Genomic DNA, 21,596 nt, shown 5'->3' with positions numbered 1-21,596 from the left:
TCTGAAATTTAGACCAGAGAAGTCACCCAGGATCCACTCATTTCAGTTCCTGCAGGAGCCAGTCACGTCTTGACTCCCTTCACCCCTTTTGGCTTCTCTACGACATAACTCCAGATTTTCCTGTACAGACTAATCCACACCAGGTCTTCCAGGAGCCTGTCCAAAGCAGACATGAACAGGATGATGAAGTTTCTCTGTACACAGATACAGATGGCAGTTTTTCCAGTTTTTCCAGTTCTGACTTCATCAGGTCCGGAGACCTTTGTCAGTAGTACACCACCCTGATCCATCAGATCTGAAAGTCCAGGAGTAGTGTGTATCGGATCAGAAGATGTTAGCATCTTTCACTCCAGTGGTGTCTCTGAGTGGTCTGGTGCCAAACACTTTGGGCTGGACAACTCTCAGAGCCGTGTAGTTGGTGCTGTCTCCTGGGTGGTGGACTGTACTCTGAAATTACTTGAGTCATCACAGCTCAACTCTGACTCCTGCCTCAAGTAGTTTGACTTTGGGGAGTGGGGAACTGACAGTCTGTAAACCTGCCTTCTTGGATCCATCAGTTTCTCTTTCTCCCAGGCATTCTGCCTTCGAGGTAGTGGAGTGGGTCTTCTCTCTGCCCAGAGTTCAGCCTTTTCTACCCTTCTCTGACTTCGTAGTCTCATTAGTTTCTGTCCAAAGCCTCTGTCATCTGTTCCACTGGGACAACCAGCCTGAACCAGTCTCCAGACTACCCAACAGGGTATAGTTCTCTTCTGATACCTTCCCGGAACATCCCACCGAGAAGGTTCCTTAGAAGAGGAAGTGTAAAAGGAGGCACTTAGACTCTCCAGAAGAGTCTGTCATGGTGGACACCGACTTTGATGATGGGGAAGGGTCCCCCAGATCACCACCCAGTGATGCCTCATTTGGAGACAACTTAGAACTCCTAAAGCAAAAAGATAGTTTGTCCCCCAGTAACCATTCCCAAGAGTAGTCTGTGTTCCTGGAGGCCTTTGGCACTGGCCCATCAATCGTCTCGGTGACTCCGCCTGCCGATGAACTCTCTGTAGTTTCTTGACTAGTGTGGAAGGAACCTGACATACTAGAACTGATCGCCACGTGACCAGGTGGAATCCTGGCACCACCTAAGGATAGATCACACTGGGGTAAAGGAGTACCTGTTGATGCCATGATTATAGCAGTGGCCACTGAAAAGGAATTGGCAGAAAAAAGTTCCTCTGTCCACCCTACCTAACTTTTTACAAGACTGCAGAGGGATTTGATAAGGAACTTAAAAAAAATCCATCTCTGGGGCCATATTCTCTGAGGTACAGAGTACTGTTGCCTTGCAGTTGGGTACTCTATAAACTATTTCAAATTTGTGCATGAGGCACATCTCTTATGTAGCCAAAGGTACCTCAGGGGTGGCGGGTTTGGACATTACCATCAGGAGACATGCCTGGATGCACTTATGTGACTTTATGAAACTTTTCATCTTTCGTCAGTGCTTCCTTTGACAGAACCTTATTATTTGACCCCAAAGTTAAAGATACTCTCTTTAGGTGTGAGTGGGAAGGAAAAACTGTGTCTGCTGTGGGCGTAGGTTTTTCAACCCCTCAGCTGTCTTTTTCTAAGAACCAATGAAGTGGAAGAAAAATGTAGATCAAGGAATCCCAGGGCCCCTTCCAAGGTCCGTGTGGAGAGAGTTCCCCCAGGGGCGAAGGAGGGACTTAAATGGAAGATACCGTCCACATTGCAGAGGTGGTCCACATAACCAGGGATCCAGATATACCTTTTCTGACAGATGTTCTCAACACTCCTGATAGGAGGCCTAACTGTCCATCTCTGGAGGCTGTCGGGGGGGGGGGGGTATCTATTCCTGCACCAGAGAGCCTGGTTAGAAATCACAAAAGATTCATGGGTGTGAAGGATAATATTCAGAAGTTGTAATACCATTTTCCCATCCACCCCCATTGAGAGGGAAGCAGCAGCAGTAGAAATAAACAATCTGCTAGAAAAGCGGGTCATCCCAAGTGGTTCCTCCAGACCAGAGACAGTCCATAACTTATTCAGGATTATTTTTAGTGCCAGAGAATACAAGACTGGAGACCTATCAGTTCAGCATGAAAAGTTTTGTATGGTCACAGTTCAGTCCATTTTGCCGTTTCTGCACTAGGACAACTGGATGTGCTGGAAAGATCTTGAGGATGTGTACTGTTGCATAAAAATGAACAGGCTGTCCAGTCCAGGAAATATCTATGCTTTTGGCTGGGAGCCAATCCTTACCAATTCAGAATGATGTCCTTGGGTCTCAGCACAGATTCCAGAGTGTTTACCAGCTGTATGGCAGTTGTTGCGGCTCACTTGAGACTGCAGGGATTCCAGGTGTTTCCATCTTTAGATGACTGGCTTCTAACTGCTCTGACTAGGCATTATGTAATTCAAATTCGGGACTACTTACTCCATTTCTGCTCTTGTCTGGGAATTTCCGTCAATTACAACAAATCTCAACTTGAACCAGTTCAGAATTTGGAATTCATCTGTGGCCTTTTCAAGGCAGTCACTCGAATAGCTTCTGTTCCCTGTGTCCTGAATTCAAACAATCCAGTTCCAGGTCAAAAAGGTCATTCAAAGCCACTTACTTAGCTCATGGGATACTCCAAGCACTAGAATCTATGTCAGTGGCAATCACTGTTGTACCATTAGCAAGGTGCCCTTGGATCCATTCCAGTCAGATACAAGAAGGCCGTCCCTTTGATGTTCATCATGCATACAGCTGCAGTCATAACAGATGGGTTCTCCTGCCATCAGGCGGGTCCTCGGTCGGCCGAATTCCAAAGTTTAGGTCCGGCGTCAGTTGTCGTCGCTTCTTCCCTGACGTCAGTGCGGCAGGGGTATAAAGGAATCAGCCAACACCATTTTCTTCAGTCTTTCTTGCCACGCGGTGCCCGAAGCAGAAGCAGTTCGCAAGGCCGGTCGACCAGCTCCTGAGATTACGAATATTTTTCAACCGAAGACTTCTAGAAAGCTAAGTACCCCGTTGGGGAAACTTTTCTTGCCTCAGACCGATGTCAGACAAAGTTAATAATTGCATTTCATGTGGGAAGCAAATACCGCATAAGGATTTCCATTCCCTCTGTATACCTTGCTTAGGCCCAGACCACGACGTCTCGGCCTGTCGTTTTTGTGCTACATTCAACAGACGCACTATTAAGCATCGGGCGGAGTTCGCCCAACACTGTTTTGGCAAAAAGTTTAATTACAGCATGTCGTCGGATACTCCGACTCCAATTTTGAGTAAACGACGTAAAGATAAGGGCCGACATATGAGGTCTGCGACTTCTACCGACACCACGCTAAAGCCGACTACATGTGCTCCGGTTCTCAGCAAGGCGCCTACGCAGCCCCTGACTACCGATGACACTTCATTAGCGGTGTCTTCTGTGCCCGAGGTCGCAGGCTCTTCGGCCCACACCCCGACTACAGATACCGAAGTCACTCTTGGCGGGGAAACTCCGAGTTCAGACAGGCCTGCCACCTCTCAAGGTGTCTTCAGGCCTTCTTCTTCTTTTTCCATTAAGGCTTACACTAAATCTAAAGCAGCCATGCATTCTAAAAGACAAGCTCCACAGGGCCCCTCTCAAGGCCCCATGCCTAAAAAGGCTCAGGGATTTCCTCTTGCTCCCTCAGCACAGGCCTCTGGCTATACCTCCTGTCTTAGACATATTAGTTGATGTGTATTCAGAGGCCAGCCTTAACCCAGATTCTTTACCTCCAGCTCCAGTCAAGCCTGACAGGTATTACCGGGTGCCTGATTCACACCAATTCCTATACAAAAGCCATGTGGCTGACCCAGAAACTATTTCACAGGGTCCCAAGGGAATTAAGGCCTCCACTGCCAAAAATCCATTACCTTCAGAGAGAGATTCCAGAGCTTTAGAAAGGTGGGGGAAAAAGGTATACACCTCGGCCACTTTAACCATGAGGGCATTAAACTGTCAGTTCCATATGTTAAAGTATCAACAGTTTTTGTTATCTCAGTTGAAAAGCAAAATGTCACAACCTGAACAACCAGACTTGAAGGAGTTGCAGGATTTGTTGCACAGTGCAGAGCAAGTGGGTAAACATACCTTGCAATGTGGTTTTGATGCATAAGAAGCCTCTTGTAGAGCTGCTGTTACAGGATCAGTCATACGTAGGCATGCTTGGCTCAAAGAGCAAACCTTGCCAGATCATGTCAAAGCTAAATTACTAGATGCATCTCTTCAAAAAGATGTATTGTTTGGTGTTAAAGCTGAGGAGGTATTAAAGAAAATGGAGGAAAAGGCAAAATCAATGCAAACAGTGAAAGATTTCCTACAGGTACAACCGCCACGTTTCAGTAGAAATTGGCCTTCAAAAAATTGGTCCTTTTCAGCCACAGACAGACCTCAAAGAGGTAGATACAGGCGCCCGAGAGGTAGAGGGCAATCTCAAGGATCATTTAGAGGCAGACAATGGCAAACACCTACACCAAGAGGGGGTGAGGATAGTTCACAGCCATTCAGAAAGCAGACTCAATGACTTTCCCCTTTGCATGCCAAGCAAGGCTCAAATGGCAGCACCTTTAGGCGGAAAACTGGCATTATTTTCGAAAAATTGGCATATTGTCACAAAAGACAAATGGATCCTGGACATTATAGACAGAGGCTATAGATTCCACTTTCACACCCTTCCAAAAATGAGAGGCATGCCAAACCTGCCAACAATCAAAGGGCAGAGGCACAAAAACAAATTTCAGATCTCATGGACATGAAAGCTATTCAAGAGGTACCTGCACAAGAACAGGGTCAAGTTTTTTTATTCCAGACTATTCCTGGTACCAAGGAAGGGCAAAGATTGGAGACCTATTTTGGACCTATCCATCCTAAACACATTTTTACTCATACCAAAGTTCAAGATGCTCACATTACAGCAGCTTCTTCCCATGCTGGGCAAGGAGTCTTGGCTGGTGACATTGGACCTCAAGGAGGCATACCTGCATGTCCCAATCAGACAAGATTGCAGAAGATATCTCAGATTTCTTGCAGGTTCATCCAATTATCAATTCTCTGCATTGCCCTTTGTTTTATCTACTGCGCCCAGAGTGTTCACGAAATGCCTGGCATCAGTAATTGCCTTCTGCAGACTTCAAGGGATACAAATATACCCATATCTGGACGACTGCCTGATCCAAGAGGACAGCAAACACACTCTTCTGAAACACCTGGCGTTTGTAATAATGTTGTTGAAGTCTCTGGGATACACAGTCAACAAAAAGAAGTCAAGACTAATACCCTCTCAAACAATAATTTTCCTGGGTGCCAGCTTGGATACGAACACCCAGATGGCCTACCTCACGCCAGAGAAACAAGGGCAATTAACTCAATACTTCAGAAAACTGGCAACCTTCACCAGGCTGACTGCAAGGAAAAATCCTGCAGGCTGTTGGATTCATGGCATCTTGCATCCTGCTTAATCCCATGTGCAAAGCTGCATATGAGGAAACTTCAATGGTACCTAAAAAACTTATGGTCTCAACACAGCCACAGTTTGGAAACAATCATACCACTGATTCCATGTCTTCAAAAGGAATTTCTGTGGTGGGCTCAAGCATGCCAAAGAAACATAGGTCTCCCATTCTGCAAGCCTCAAGCAAATCAAGTCATCACAACAGACGCCTCGGACTACGCCTGGGGGGGCGCACATGACAGATCGGTGCATTCAGGGCAAATGGTCACAAAAAGAAAAGCACCTACACATCAATCAAAAGGAAATGCTAGCAGTAATAAATGCTATTATGGCTTTCAAAGACCTACTGCATCCAGGGCAGCTGTTGATAAGAACAGACAACACCACAGTGATGTGGTACATAAACAGGGAGGAACTCATTCATATCCCCTGTGCAGACTAGCCATGACCCTTTGGAACACGGCTCTGGAATTGCAAATCCAACTTCAAGCACAATTCCTGCCAGGAAAGGAAAACACACTGGCAGACAACCTGAGCAGAAATATGACAGATCCACACGAATGGAAGTTGCATCCTCAAGTTTTTACAATGATAATTCAAGCATGGGGAAGGCCAGACATAGATCTCTTTGCCACCCACAGTAATTACCAATTGACAAAATTCTGCTCAAGGACCTTTCATCCACAGGCCTGGAAAGTGGACGCACTCTGTTTCAGTTGGACAACAATGACGGTTTATGCCTTTCCACCTCTTCCACTGCTGGCCAAAGTTCTATTAAAAGCCAGAGCAGACAGACCAAAGATGATTCTCATTGCTCCAGACTGGCCAAGACAACACTGGTACCCACTCCTGAGGAGCCTGACGCATTCCCCACCATGGATCCTGCCTCTAATGCCTCTTCTACTGACTCAGCACAACTTCAAAACTCTTCACAGTCAGCTGAAAACACTCAATCTAGCCGCAGGGAGAATTCCTTAAATTCACAGAAGACCCTACTCTCCAAGGAGGTGCAGGATGTCATTTTGGAGGCCAGAAGGCCTTCTTCTAGAAAAGCCTACTCCGCAAAATGGAAACGGTTTTGTGTCTGGAATCAGAAAAAGGGTCAGAATCCTGGAATACTTAATTTACCTCAAATACTACAGTACCTAGCCGAGCTGCTAAGCAGTGGACTTTCATTCTCCTCCATCAAAATCCATGCCTCAGCCATTTCTGCAGAGTACAACACTGATCCTCCTTTATTCTCTCACCCTCTCTTAAGACAGTTCCTCAGAGGGGCTAAGAATAGAAAACCCCCAAGGAAGCGACCAGTACCGGCTTGGGACCTCAATTTCATTCTAGAAAAACTAACCCTGCCTCCTTTTGAGCCAGCTGCTTCAACAGATCTGCAATATTTGTCATGGAAAACAGCCTTCCTTCTAGCTATCACGTCAGCATGCAGGGTTTCGGAACTACAAGCCCTCATGGGCGTGCAGCCTTTCATCATTTTCCATCAGGACAGAGTTTCCTTACGAACCAATCCTTCATTTATGCCACAGGTAGTATCCAGGGTAGCCTTGAATCAGGCTATCCACTTACGTACGTTCTACCCTAATCCACAAAACAAAGGGGAGAGGCTACTACATTCCTTGGACATTCACAGACAGCTCCGTTATTATTTGGACAGAACAAAGCCTTTCAGAAAATCGGAGCAACTCTTTGTGTCCTATGCTACAGGTGCTCAAGGGAAGCCTATTTCCAAACAGACAATCTCAAAATGGATAGCCCACTGCATACGTTTTTGTTACTCTTTTCATGGTAAAACTACTCTTTTCATGGTAAAACTGTACCTACAGGCATCAGATCTCACTCCACAAGGGCCACAGCTACCTCTGCTGCTTTCCTCAGGGGGGGTTCCTACCAAAGATATTTTGGAAGCAGCCACTTGGAGTTCTGTACATACTTTCTCCAAGCACTGTCACCTACCATAATACTCCAAAACTAGAGCGGGCTTTGCCACTGCAGTCTTGCAGGGCATCCTGGCTCCACCTAGTTCAACTTAGTGCCTACCACCCCTTTATTAGCTTTGGGATTCTACCCATCTGTTATGACTGCAGCTGTATGCACGATGAACATAGTACAGTTTTGTACCTACCATAAATGTAGATGTTCGAGTGCTAATACAGCTGCAGTCCAGGTTTCCCTCCTTCCTTCCCCTCTTGGGACAATCCTTATGGCTAACACCTCCTCATACAACCTCATTGGGGTATTCTTTTATGGTGTATTTGCTTGCAACTACTGTTTTTTGATTATATTGCATTTGCTTTACTACATAAATTTATGTTTTGCCTTCCTTCTGGGGGCACCTGACATCTCGGGCAAGAAAAACTGAAGAAAATGGCGTCGGCTGGTTCCTTTATACCCCTGTCGCACTGACGTCAGGGAAGAAGCGACGACAACCGACGCCAAACCTAGACTTTGGAATTCGGCTGACCGAGGACCCGCCTGACGGCAGGAGAACCCATCTGTTATGACTGCAGCTGTATTAGCACTCAAACATCTACATTTATGGTAGGTACAAAACTGTACTTTCTCCTTCAGCCCAAGGCCACGTTCACTACTTCTGGGAACGATAGTCCAAGGTACTGATCCCCCAAAGAGGCCTACTTTGCATATCAATGTCCTGGAGATGAGAGCTGTCCTACTAGTGTTGCAGGCCTTCCAAGAAGCTTTTCCAACTGGGGCTGTTGCAATTCAGATGGACAGTATGTCCGTAGTCTGGTACATCAACAAGCAAGGGGGAATCGGAGCTTACCCTCTTTGTTGAGAAGCTATGAGAGTATAGCAATAGGCAATCTCATCCAGTTATTTTCTGATAGCAGTGCACATTCCGGGGAAATCCAAAGTGATTGCAGACAAATTAAGCAAGTCTATTCTAATGCCTCATGAGTGGTTTCTCAACCTGAAGGTGGCGGAGAGGATTTCCCATCTATGGGGCCGCCGGCCATGCTGCAATCTCTTGAGTCTCCCCTCATTAACAAGTGCAGCAGGTTCTTTGCCCTGAACCCTCCAGTAGGAGGAGACCCGGAAGGGCACTCTGCTTCACAGTTGGCCCTGCAGTCTCCTCTATGCTTACCCCCCCATACTCCTCATTCCCAAATTTCTGTACAAAGTATGTTGATTGAAGAGCACAGTTATCTTCAGTGCTCATCACTGGCCCCATACAATCTGGTTTCCTTTCCTTTGTCCTCATCATATACACTAGTCATGGATTCTGGATCAAACTCCAGAGCTACTTTCTCACCTGGCAGACATGACTCGTACAGACATTTCAGGCCTCATGTTGACTGCATGGTTTCTCCAGTTCCATTGATCGTCAGACAGTCCAGGCTCTCCTCCCCTGTCTGTCACATTATTTTATCATCCCACAAAGCTTCCACTAGAAAAATGTACAAAAGTAAATGGAAAAGATTTGTGTTTTGGGCACATAAAAAGAATCTACACTCTTTCAGCAACAGTGTCTGTCTGTGACCTTTCAGCTACACTTTTCATTGAATGGGCTAGCTCCTCAATTGTCAGAATACAATTAGTAGCAATTTCAAATTGTCATGTAGCAGTAAATAACTCAACCTTAGCTTCTTCTAAACTTTGCAAATTCTGTTATGAGGAACTTATTTACTTAGACCTACTCTGAAGGATCCTGCTCCTCCTTGGGATTTAAATATTGTTCTTCAGGTCTTAATTCAACCCCCTTTTAAACCATCAGCTAAGTCTGATTTAATCTTTTTGACCTGGAAGACTATGTTTCTGGTTACTATCACTTCTACCAGAAGAGTGTCTGAACTTCAAACTCTTTCATCTAAGCCCCTTTATTTAATTTTCCATAAGGACAGAGTATTTTTAGGAACCAACCCTTCCTTTCTTCCTAAGGTGGTGTCAGAATCCAGTATCAGTCAGGTTATCAGCCTACCAGTTTTTTTTCCAAAGTTTTCAAATAAGAGAATATATGTTACATTTGTTGGATGTTCACAGTTAGTTTTTATCTTCACAGAACCAAAGATATTAGGAAATATGAGTAATTGTTTGTTTTCTTTTCTAATTCAAATTTAGGCAAACCAGTTTCCAAAGTGACCTTAGCTAAGTGCCAAATGGTTGACTGATTGTGTTACCTTTGTCTGCAAAAAAGTGGGTTTGCCTTTACCAAAACTACTTAAAGCCTGTTCCACTAGATCTATGGCAAGTTCTTCAGCCTTTTTGTCTAGAACTTCCTTGGATGATATTTGTGCAGCTGCAACTTGGGCTAAGCCTCATACCTTTATTACTCGTTACAAATTGGATCTGTACTCTAGAGGAAGAGCAGTTTTTGGATCAGCTGTGCTCAGGAATATTCTTAGAGTCCACCTGGGATTTGGGTAGCTGAGGGCTCTGTTCCAACAGTTGAGGAATGAATGAACATAACAACATCACATAAGTTATGTACGCACCATGAAGATCCATTTATGTTGTCCATTTTCATTCTCCCTCATCCTCCCTCCCACTAACCCTCTTCCATTCTTTACTCCTTGAAGATCAAAGGATATTAGAGGAACCATTGTTACTTTGAGTCCCAGATTCCAATTTTTCATGTTTCTTAACTATTGTACAGGTCTGTGGGCAGCAGCATTATGGCTAAAGGGAGGAGCTTTAGAGTTTGTGTTTTTTTTCCAAGCTGGAAAAAGCTTCCGAGTCCGATCCTAGGGTCGGATCTGAACCCAACAGTTGAGGAAGAATGAGAATGGACAACACAGATGGAACTTTATGGTGAGTACAAAATTTCTTTTTTCTAAACACTTGAGCTTCATGCGAGACCTCTGAGATCCTCATGCACACAGTTTACTGTTTAAACTGCTGTAAAAGCATATACTTGAAGTAAACCATATACTGCTGGAAAAGCTAACTTAAAGCATGCTGCAGAGGAAAAATTACAGTTAGTGTCCCACAAAAGAGATGCTGCTGTTTGAGTCCCAAACTGAGGAAGTAACTGCAGAATTATTGTGACCTCGATACTTTCTATTTGCAGTTTCAGTTGTCTTTACTTACACAAATTCAGTCATTTTGTATACCTTGTAAATGTTTGCATTATGTACAGTTTAGTGTCCAGTTTTCTGTAAATTTCAATTTAACCAATGCTGTTGAAGTATTGTTTAATTTGAAGTTGAACTGTAGCTAATGAATGTGCATTTTCTAACCCTCTGATTTTTATTTTTGCTTAGTGACATTGATATCGTAGTTTATGGGAAATGGGAGACCCTGCCTCTCTGGACCTTAGAAGAAGCCCTTAGAAAGCATAACATAGCTGAAGAAAATTCTGTGAAAGTACTCGACAAAGCAACGGTATAGTTTTGAATAAACAGTATAAATGTTTGAGTGAACCACTATTAAAAAAGTGCATTTAACTTTTCAGGCAAACTTTTTTGGTATAGAGCATGTTCTGAAATTTCTATACATTTGCTCATGCCTTAAGTGTTAATTTGCTGAGTTTTTTTCCCTTTGCTGAGCATTTTCATAGTTGCATGCCGATATATATACGTGCAGTCCATTTTTTGGTTTACCTCATGTTACCAACACCATTGTACTTCTGCGTTCCCACTTTATACTTCCCACTTTACACGCATCATCATATCTTCCATTTCTTTCTGCGTCTGGTTTCTTCCACCCCACCCGCAGTAGTTTCAGTTTCTGTCTTTTTTTTTTCTATCTGTGTATAATAATACTTTACTGGTAGTTTTCAGCTGTGTTTGATTGCAGATAACTGTTGAAAAAGGAAGTAGTTGATGTCTTTGTGAAATTCTTTCAGCTTTATGGAATGCTTTTGTTTTCCACTGTGAAGCTTTATGATTTACAGTCAAATGCATAGTTCCAATATGAACAGGTATAATGCATTTAAGATGTTCTTAGAAGGGTTAGTAAGGAATAGCGGGAAGAAATGTGAGTTAAAGTTGGTGTCTGTCACTGTAGGTTTATAATAAGGCTCTTTGTAAAGATCTAAGTAGTTATAGGAATCTCAATGCACTAATATCTGTGAGATGATGGATGGCATTTTGGTCTCTGGCCGTATCTTATTAGCATCTCTGTTTGTTGAAAAGTTTTCCTTTTTGTGAAAGAGTGTTACTGTGAGTCAGCGAGGATGTTCAAGCGTGATCTGGCTCTTGTCCTTTTACCTCCGTGGATGAGGTTGAAAAAGAACAGAAAATTATTAAACCTACTCCTTTACCTGGTCCCAATAATGTAAAAGGTTGTTTTTAAATTTGTAAATCACTGGTACTTTGTATTTGGTGGCTATTTCAGTGGAATTTGCAATCTGATTATGTTCCTCAAATTTGGAGATTATCTGTTCCTTTACATAAAGAGAGAAAGTTATTTTGTTGATAATTACTACCCAGTGAGTTTGACTTGCATTGTTGGGGTAAATGCTATGAAGTGGGTTATTTTACAATTTTTTAATCAGGAGATTCATTCTGATTTGGATATTTTTCAACATGCGCTCAGAACAGTTAGCTCTTTTATGTCCAATTTAATTAAGTTTTACCAGAATGTGTGGGAGGCAGTGGAATGTTTGGATTTTTTGATTCTCTTCCTTTGTAGTGAGATTAAGATCATGCATGATATTAAAGTAAACCATTACCTCATAAAGTGTATTACTAATTGGTTGACATCTAAAACTGTTAAAGTGAAGAAATGCTGTCTCACAGGAGTCCGTAATTACTACTGGGGCCCTTAAGGGTTAGTTTTGTGGCTGGTAAATGTCAGATTTTCTGATAGATTTCAGTGTTTGGATTAGTAAATTTGCCTTATAGATTATGAATTTGGTAAATGATCAAATAAATGGAATTTAATGTTATGAAAAGTAAGGTATTACATTTTGGAGCTAGCAGTTTATTTTTTCCATATGTTATGAATCATATGATATTAGATAATATTAGGATGAGTGACTTGGGGAATTGTGAACAGAGATTTTATTATTGATCATTTAAATATGTTTTTTTAAAATGGTTTTCTGTAATAAGAAACATTTTAAGAAGTATTATCAGTTCAGATGAAAGCGTTTTACTTCCATTGTATAAGGCTGCTTTTTAACCTTATATTGAATGGGACTTTGCACATCAAATACGAATTACAGCGAATGCCTTATAATTGAATATTAAACTGTTGGCCAATATCGCAAACGTAATCAACCTAGGTGGGGGGCAGTGTCCTCCCCATCTATATATACCAACTCTGAGATTGCATTATAGTGGGGAATAGGGCAAATTAAAAAAAAAAAAAAAAAAAAGGCTTCCTTCGCTTACCTTATGCATCATGGTACTTCCTGGTTGTTGGCCAGCTATGGCCATTTGATGAATTATTTTACAATGTTAAGCATTTTCGGTAGTTTCACTGTTTAATATTCAATTATAAGGCGTTTGCTGTAATTCATATTCGATGTGCGAACATAGACCCACATTGAATATTGTGTGTATAATCTTAGACACAGATTAGAACGAATTCAGGGATTTGTTTTTACTATATAGATAAGCAGTGTTAATCATGTTTGCTGTTCTGGTAGGTCAATGGCATTATCAATTTATTCAGTTAGTTACAGGTTATTGTGGGGTGGTCTTATTTTAATTTATAAATGTCTGATGGATGATGTTTTGGCAGCCAATTTGAGTATTGAATTTAAATGCAAACCCCCCTGGGAATAGAAATTTTGCTTTGTTTGTTGCCTCCCCAGTTAATTGGACCATATTATGAAGAGGGTTTTTTTTCATGGAAGAGCAAGTACATCTTGGGATGGTGTTTTCTCAAGGGTTAGAATGGCTGATTATCCAATTCCTTCTAAATTTTCTAAGCTAAGTATGTTTCCAGTTACTGTTGGCAAACTCAAATAGCATATGTTTGGAGGCTCAGAATTAAAGATATTTATACATTGAAATTTAGGTATGACAGATTAACATAAGATGGGTGTTGGCTGTGGCAGGCACTGGCAGTATTAACATGAAGATGAATGTACTGATCTGACACTTTAACTGCCTTGATTGGTCCTAGGGCTAAAACTCCTATCTCAGTTGTGTCAGAAGTGCTGCAACAGTGAATCTGATGTTGTTAATCTTTTCATTCTTGACTGTTGGGGTTCAGCTCCAATCCTTGGAACCGACTCTGCCATTATATCAAGCTAGTGCCAGCAAAAAAACTCTGATGCTAAGACTACCCATACTCCTTCATTTCCCTTTACCTCAAATCTCATTTGCCACGTAGAAAATTGGATGCATCAGCTGTGCTCTCAACTAAGTGCTAAACTTTTTTTGATTATGTAACTATTTTGTCTAACCTTTTTGCTCGTTTCTTCTTTCTCTTGCTCTCTAAAGTTATCGTTAGTTGTGATTGATTTATATCTAGCCTTTCTTACCTTCTAGGTATTCTGCTTACCTTCGCTGATATAGACTCCTGTTTCCCTCTACCTGCTGGTGTTTCTTTGATAACATTGCTGGTGTCCTTATTTCCTTCCCTCTTTGTGGGTAATCTTTGAGTACCATTGTTGGTATATATTAAATAAAAAAAAAAAAGAAGAAGAAAAAAAGCTTTATTCTGTACTAGTTTTCGCAAGTGTTTGTGTGTGTGCGTGCCTTTTTCTTGCTAGAAAAATGGCTGTAGGGACTGTGGCAGAAAGATGCCCTGTTCTGATGGGCATGTTTCATGCGTTTATTGCCTAGATGTCCCTTATCTTGAGATACAACTTCCATGTGAACTCTGCAAGGGTTTCAGTGCTCATACTCTTGCAGAGAAGTGAAAAAAACTAATTCTTAAGGGATTGCTAAAATGCCCATTTAGTGAAGCTGTCTCTGAGGCGGAGACATCTAAATCTCTCAGGACAAAATCAAAGAAACGGAACCATTTGGTGCCGTCCTCCCCCAGGTTACACGAATCTAAGACTGCAAAGTTTCAGGTTCCCGACTCATCCATCGGAACCAAAGCTTAAAGTTCCTAAGACTGCACTGACTCACTCTGGCACCGAAACCTATTAAATCCCCCATGGTGCCATGTATCATTGAGACTACCCAGACTCATGTGGCGCCGATCTTGTCTTCAGTACCGACGAACTCCCCGGCATCGACAATAGTCTTCTCAAATATTTTGGTTCCATTTTCCCCTGCCAAGGAAATCTCTGTTCAGCAGACCATGGTGCTGAAGGTCAAGATACTACGTACTCCCAGGACTAGATGCTCTCAATCTATAGACCCCTTTTTGGGTCAGCAGTTAAGTCTCTTTGTAGATAGACTGGAATCGGCTTTGGGAATGTCTGCCCATTCCTCCAGGAGTCTTTTGAAACTGGACATAGATTGTTGGATCAGCTCTTGGCTGCCAGAGGTCTTCATGCTCCCACTTGAACCTCCCTCCCGGAGCAGAGGTTTACTCTCCCAGGACTCCCACATATTTTCCTCCTTTAATCTCTTCGCAGGTCTTGGAGCCCACTACTTCGACGTTCCTGGTGCCAACTACTTCGGTACTGACTGTGGACCTCACCCTGGTACCGTAACATACTCTGTGATCTTCTGTTCCATCAAAGCCATCACACCCATGGGACCGAGATTTGGCTGCCGGCTCCAGGATCCCTGGATCTGCTCCATTTTTTTTCACAGTGCCATCTATGGTTCCTGGTGCACTAGCAGTTACAAGTCCTCTCTTGGCTCCTACTTTCGGAGGTGGTGCATCTGAGCAGGATGTGTCCCTGGTTCCGAGGTTGTATTTCTCTGTTCTGGGCTCCCATCTGTCTTTAGACGGGCCTGCCTTCCAGATTATGGAGAGAGCCCTTGCCTCAGTAGGCACCATCCTATCCTCTGGCTGACAGCTGTCACAATCTGCTACCTTGGGACAGTGGGCACAAGAGTATCAAGATACCCTACTGCAGGGTCCCCTATCTTTGGAGTCCTCCTCAGCCCCCCCCCCCCCGAGGAGCCACCTTATAAGAGATCGTGTAAAAGGAAGCACCTAGAATCTCCAGAAGAATCTGTCACTGAAGATACAGATTTTGATGAAGGGGGAAGGGGTCCCCATGATCACCCCCGAAGATGTCTCCTTTGGAAACATCCTGGAAATTCTGAAACAGAGGGGCGATTGGAAGCCCTCAAACTCATCTTCTGAGGACTCTGTCTTCTTGCAGGGTTTTCATGCCCGGCCATCTCCTTCTTGGGTGACCCTGCCTGCAGATGAACTGATTAAACTCATCGTGCATCATGTGTGGAAGGCTGCTGACACCATAGAGCCCATTCCCTTGAGACTGGACAAAACTCTTGTCAGCCCCGGAGGATCAGCTCCATTGGTTGAAAGGCCTGGCAGTGGATGCCATGGTCGTGGTAGCAGCCACTAAAAAGGAACTCTCCAAAGAGAGTTCAGCTGTCCATCCCCCAAACAGAGAGTTTCAGATGATGGACAGAGTTGAGAAGCAGGTCTTTGCTTCAACGACCTTCGCTATTCGGTCCTTTAACTTCTTGGCACACTTCACCTGACTCCAAAAGGATCTAGTAACTGAGCTTTCAGATACCTTGGCAGGAGCAGTGTCTGACAAGGTCCGGGATAAGGTTGCCTCCCCCTAGAGTCTATGTCCAACTTGTCTATGCAGCTTATTGCACATACAGCCAAATGGATGTCCAGGGCAGCGGATGCAGGCGTTGCCATTGGGCGCCACACCTGGATGCGCTTTTGTGATTTTGTGGACCCCTTTAAGTCTTCCTTTGTCAATGCTCCTGTTGATGCTACTACTTTGTTTGGCCCAAAAGTCAGAGACACATTAGCCAGGTGTGAGAAGAATGGAAAGACCCTTTCTGCCGTGGACATGCATTTTTCCACTCATCAGCGACCTTACTGCAGGAATCGGAGGAGAGGAATGATGTGCTTCAGGAAGACCCAAAGGCCTTTTCGGGACTCACGTGGCGAGTACTCCCCGCTGGGCAGAGGGGGGGGCCTCTTCGGGAAGAAGGCCCTTCCGTGGCGGAGGGGGCCCGCGCAACCAGGGTTTCAGGGATTCTTTTTCTGGACAACCCTACCAGTGCTCCTGCGCGGCGTTCCAATTGCTTACCTCTGGAAGCAGTTGGGGGAAGATTCTCTCTGCTCCACTTAGCTTGGCTCACAATAACATTGGATTCCTGGGTGCAGGCAATAATTACCAGAGGTTACCATATTCCCCTTCAGTCTTTATCCCAAACCACAAAGGCGAATCCACGATTTTACACCCAGTCATAGGGAAGTTGCAGCACTAGAGATTCAAAAGCTGCTTCAGAAAGAGTCATCCAAACAGTCCCACCAGACCAGATAGGATCCGGATTTTACTCAAGATTCTTTTAGTGCCGAAAAAGACAGGGGACTGGAGGCCAATCTTAGGCCTCAGTGTACTGAAAAAATTTGTGCAGCAAACCAAATTCCGGATGGCCACAGTTCAGTCTAGCCTTCCTTTTCTGGAGAAAGACAATTGGATGCTCCATAGATCTTCAGGATGTGTTACCATATAAAGATCAACAAATACTCCAGAAATCTCCGCTTTCAGCTAGTAGCCAGTCACTACCAATTTTGAGCACTGCTCTTTGGTCTCCCTACAGCCCCCAGGGTGTTCACCAAATGCATGGCAGATGTTCTTCATGTTTCACTGTTGCAGTCATCACCTGTGGGTTATCCATGCTGTGGTAGCCCTCGGCCGGCCCGAATACCAGAGTCAGTGTTTATCTGCGTCGACTGCTGTCGCTTGCTGACTGACGTCAGGGCATCAGTGCTATAAAACAGGGCAGCCGACGCCAATACATCAGTCTTTCTTGCCATGGAGCCTGTAGAAGAAGCATTTCACAAGTGTGTCCGTCGCTACCAGAGTTCAAATTACAGCTGAAAACATCTAAAGCAAAGTACCCCACTGGGGATCCATTTTTCTTGCACTAGCCGATGTCCGAAAGAGTTAACAATTGATTCGCCTGCGGAAAGCAGATCACACGCAGAGACTTCCATTCATACTGTGTCACTTGTTTAGGCCCAGAGCACGACATTCCCCAGTGCGGGTTCTGTGCCCTCTTTAACACAAGAACCATTCGTCGTAGAGCTCTTCTTTTAGAAAGATATTTTCACCTTCCGTCTTCGCATTCCGAAATGGCATCAGTCAACTAACAAACCATAGACATACCTGAAAAAAAGTAGAGATAAAGATAGAGACAGACCACACAAGGCTAAGCCTTCCAATGACACTATCGCTAAGCAGGTAGTCAGTTCTCCGGAATTCAGTGAGGCGCTTTTGCAGCCACTGATGCCTGATACGATATCTACACAGGCCTCTCTTGAGACCCTTTTGGAGTCCGGTATGTTGTAGAAATCTTCATCTTTCGAGCCTTTGGTTGTCTCTACCTCATTTGGGTCCGGAGCTGTGATGCAGGCAGCGGCTTCTGAGGAGGCCTTTCGCACTACCAATTCTAGACAAAAAAATGACGACATCTCGTCCAACTACCATTTCTCTCATACTGATAGCTACTCTTAGGCCTAGAAACCAGGCCAGTCCTAGGAAATCTACCTCTAGCCACCATCTTACTTCAGATCCACCGCTCTAAGCCCAAATGCTTAAAATGGCAGAGGATCTTATCTCCCTTATCAGGGGTAGTCAGGCCACAACTTCTAAAAGGAAAGAACACCCTTCTCTTGAAATAATGACAGAACAGGATTCTGAGGAATCTGATTATTCAGATTTGGAAGAGGAACAACAACCTCTGACTACTTATGAGGATTCAGATGCAGAGGAACCTATCCCTTCTGCCTACCCACCAGAAGACCTTTCCTGTGGGGAAACCCTTCACACCCTCAGGGAACATTTCCACTGGGAATCTCAGATCTTCCCCCACTCTAAGAAAAGACTAAGAGAGTGTCTAGATCTGCCCTGGCCTTCCCCCTAGCTTAGAAGTGGTGGATGATGTTTTCCATGAATCCAGCTTAGCCCCTGACACCCTCCAACCTGCTCCCAGTAAACTTGACAGGTATTCCAGAGTACCGGATTTTGACAAATACTTGTACAGAAATCCTGCTGAAGACCCGGATGTCATTACACGGGGACCTAAAGGAGCTAAGGCTAGTTTTGCAGAGAATCCTATTCCTTTGGCAAGGATTCCAGAGCTCTGGACAGATGGGGTAAAAAAGTATACACTTCTGCAACTTTAGCTATCAGAGCACTCAACACTCTTTGGAACTATTAAAGCAAATAATTTCAACCTTTCCTGGCTGTGCTAATTCGAAAGAGTTAGCAGATTTACTGCACTGTACTTGTCAAGTGGCCAAATGTTCATTACACTCTGGACTTGACGCCCTAGAAGCCTCAAGCAAGGCAGCAGTGTCAGGATCTGTCATTAGGAGATATGCATGGTTGAAGGGACAACCTCTCCCTGATCATGTCAAGTCTAAATTAATTGATGCACCCTTGGATAAGGACAACTTGTTTGGAGTAAAAACAGAACAGGTTCTTAAAAAGATGGAAGACAAAGCAAAATCTATGCAAACAGTAAAAGATTTCTTTCAGGTTCAACCTCCCAGTTCATCAGGAACTTTCCCTCTAAGCACTGGTCCTTTTCTGCACCTAGAAGACAGGGGAAAGGTAAGCCCAGGAGGGACAGACCATCCAGGCCCCTATCTCAGGGACAACAGAGAACCAAACATTGGACCAGCTTCCCCCCAAAGGTGGGGAGTTCTAAGCTATCCTTCTATGGCAAAAACTCTCCCTGACTCTCTCTCCCCTCTGCCCTCCTTTCACTCACCAAAAGCTAGGAGGAATGCTCTCCCTCTGCAAAGAAAATTGGCTTTGAGTAACAAAGGACCAATGGGTCTTCAAGGTAATTTTTCAGGGATGCAAATTCTATTTCAGCAAACTCCCAGTTCCAAGAGCAGACTTGCCTCCAAATCAGTGTGCAGAGGCATTGAAACAAGTCCAAACTCTCATATTCCAGGGGGCAGTAGAGCTTGTTCCCCCAGATTAAACAGGCAAAGGCTTTTATTCCCGACTATTTGTTCCAAGAAAAGAGGGCATTTGGCGCCCCATCCTGGATTTATCCATTCTGAAAACCTTCCTTGTGGTCTCCAAATTCAAAATGCTAACTTTGCAGCAGCTGCTGCCTGTGCCGACAAAAAATGCCTGGTTAGTGACCCTAGACCTAAAGGACTCCTACTGCCACATCCCCCATAAGGGAATCCTGCAGGAAATTCCTGCGCTTCAGAGCAGGCTCACACTTTCAGTTCTCTGCGCTACCCTTTGGCTTATCTACTGCTCCCAGGGTATTCACGAAATGCTTGGCCTCGCCCATAGCATTTTGCAGACAGAGAAACATACAGATTTACCCTTATCTGGACTTCTGCCTCATTCAGGCAGAGTGCAAAGTAAAGCTGCTCCAGGACCTCCTCTTTGTCAAAACCCTCCTAACTTCCTTAGGGCTCACCATCAACACAAAGAAATCAAAGCAGCCTCCAGGAAGATCATTTTCTTCATTTTCCACTTCCAAACTAGGGAGTAGTAAGACTCCCCCCTATGGTAAACTGTTTCAATGACTTAACTTTAAAACTTCCAAGCACTTCTCAACTGACTGCTCCTTTAGGGGGAAATATTGCTCTGCAGGCAAAAAGCTGGGAACTCATTACCCAGGACAAATGGGTTTTAAATATAGTTTGCCAAGGGTACAGATTTCAATTCCATACGTTACCAACCCCAAATGGATGGCCAGATCTACCCCCAAATCAATGGGCAGAGGCTCAAAAGCAAGTACTCTCTCTCTTAAGTGTAAAGGCTATTCAGACTGTACCAGAAGAGGAAATGGACAAGGTTTTTACTCAACTCTTTCTAGCACCCAGAAACGACAACTCATGGCGTCCTATCTTGGACCCATCTACCTTAAACACCATTTTGGTGATTCCAAAATTTAAGATGCTAACTCTTCACCAGTTGCTTCCTATGCTAGGCAGAGATGCCTGGTTGGCAACACTTGATTTAAAGGAAACCTACCTGCATATCCCAATCAGGGAATCTTGCAGAAGATACCTACGCTTCAAAGCAGGCTATTTGCACTATCAGTTCTCTGCACTGCCCTTTGGCTTATCTACTGCGCCCAGGGTATTCACAAAGTGCCTAGCTCCAGTCATTGCGTTTTGCAGGCAAAGAAATATTCAAATATGTCCATATCTGGACGATTGTCTAATTCAGGCAGAAAGCCAGGACATACTTTTGAATCATCTGGCATTTGTACAAAAGGTGCTAACTTTTCTGGGGTACACCATAAACGAAAATAAATCACATCTGGTACCCTGTCAACAAATTATATTCCTGGGAGCAAGCTTAAATACATCTTCCCAGATGGCTTTCCTCACGCCAGAGAAACAAATTCAATTGACAACTTACTTCAAACGAATGGCCATAAAAACCCTGCTATCTGCAAGGCAAATACTGCAAGCCTTGGAGTTCATGGCCTCCTGCATTCTACTAATTCCAAATGCAAGACTACATATGAGGAAACTACATTGGTATCTAAAAAGCCTATTGTGTCAACATTCTCAGGACATAGAAGCAATGATTCCTATTATACCTTGCCTACAGTTAGAGTTCCTTTGGTGGGCAGATGCCTGGACTACCATTCACTCTACCCCCTGCCGCCCAAACCCTAACAGACGCATCAGACTATGCATGGGGGGCTTACCTGGCAGGGAAGTGCATTCAGGGTAAATGGAACCCAAGTCAAATGCACCTGCATATCAATCAAAAACAAATGTTAGCTGTACAGAATGCTTTGACAGCCTTCAAGGGCCACATTCTTCCAGGACAATTACTGATAAAGACTGACAACACCACTGTTATGTGGTATATAAACAAGCAGGGGGGCACCCATTCTTTCTCCCCTCTGCAGACTAGCCATGGCTCTCTGGAACATAGCCTTGAGCTACCAAGTGCATCTACAGGCTCAATTCCTGCCAGGAAAACTAAACACACTGGCAGACAAATTAAGCAGAAATCTCATGGACCCACACGAGTGGAAACTGGAACCAAAGACTTTCAACATGTTGACAAAAAAATGGGGGAACCCAGATTTAGACTTGTTTGCCTCCCCCCAGAACTACCATTTGGAGAAATTCTTCACAAG

At 44.0% G+C, this 21,596-nt stretch overlaps 1 protein-coding gene across 1 annotated transcript in view; it reads left to right on the top strand.

Moving 5' to 3' along the window:
• The window catches only part of TENT4B (terminal nucleotidyltransferase 4B), a 771,840-nt gene that overhangs the window by 405,413 nt on the left and 344,831 nt on the right, over positions 1-21,596 (top strand). The window contains exon 4 of the mRNA XM_044081982.1: positions 10,695-10,815. Within this exon, the coding sequence (XP_043937917.1) occupies positions 10,695-10,815 (121 nt within the window). The remainder of the gene's footprint in view (positions 1-10,694; positions 10,816-21,596) is intronic.

Source organism: Protopterus annectens, chromosome 8.part1, assembly GCF_019279795.1.
Source record: "Protopterus annectens isolate FY-2018-M chromosome 8.part1, PAN1.0, whole genome shotgun sequence".
NCBI classification, from domain to species: Eukaryota; Metazoa; Chordata; order Ceratodontiformes; family Protopteridae; genus Protopterus; species Protopterus annectens.
This window is presented reverse-complemented; position numbering and strand designations above follow the sequence as displayed.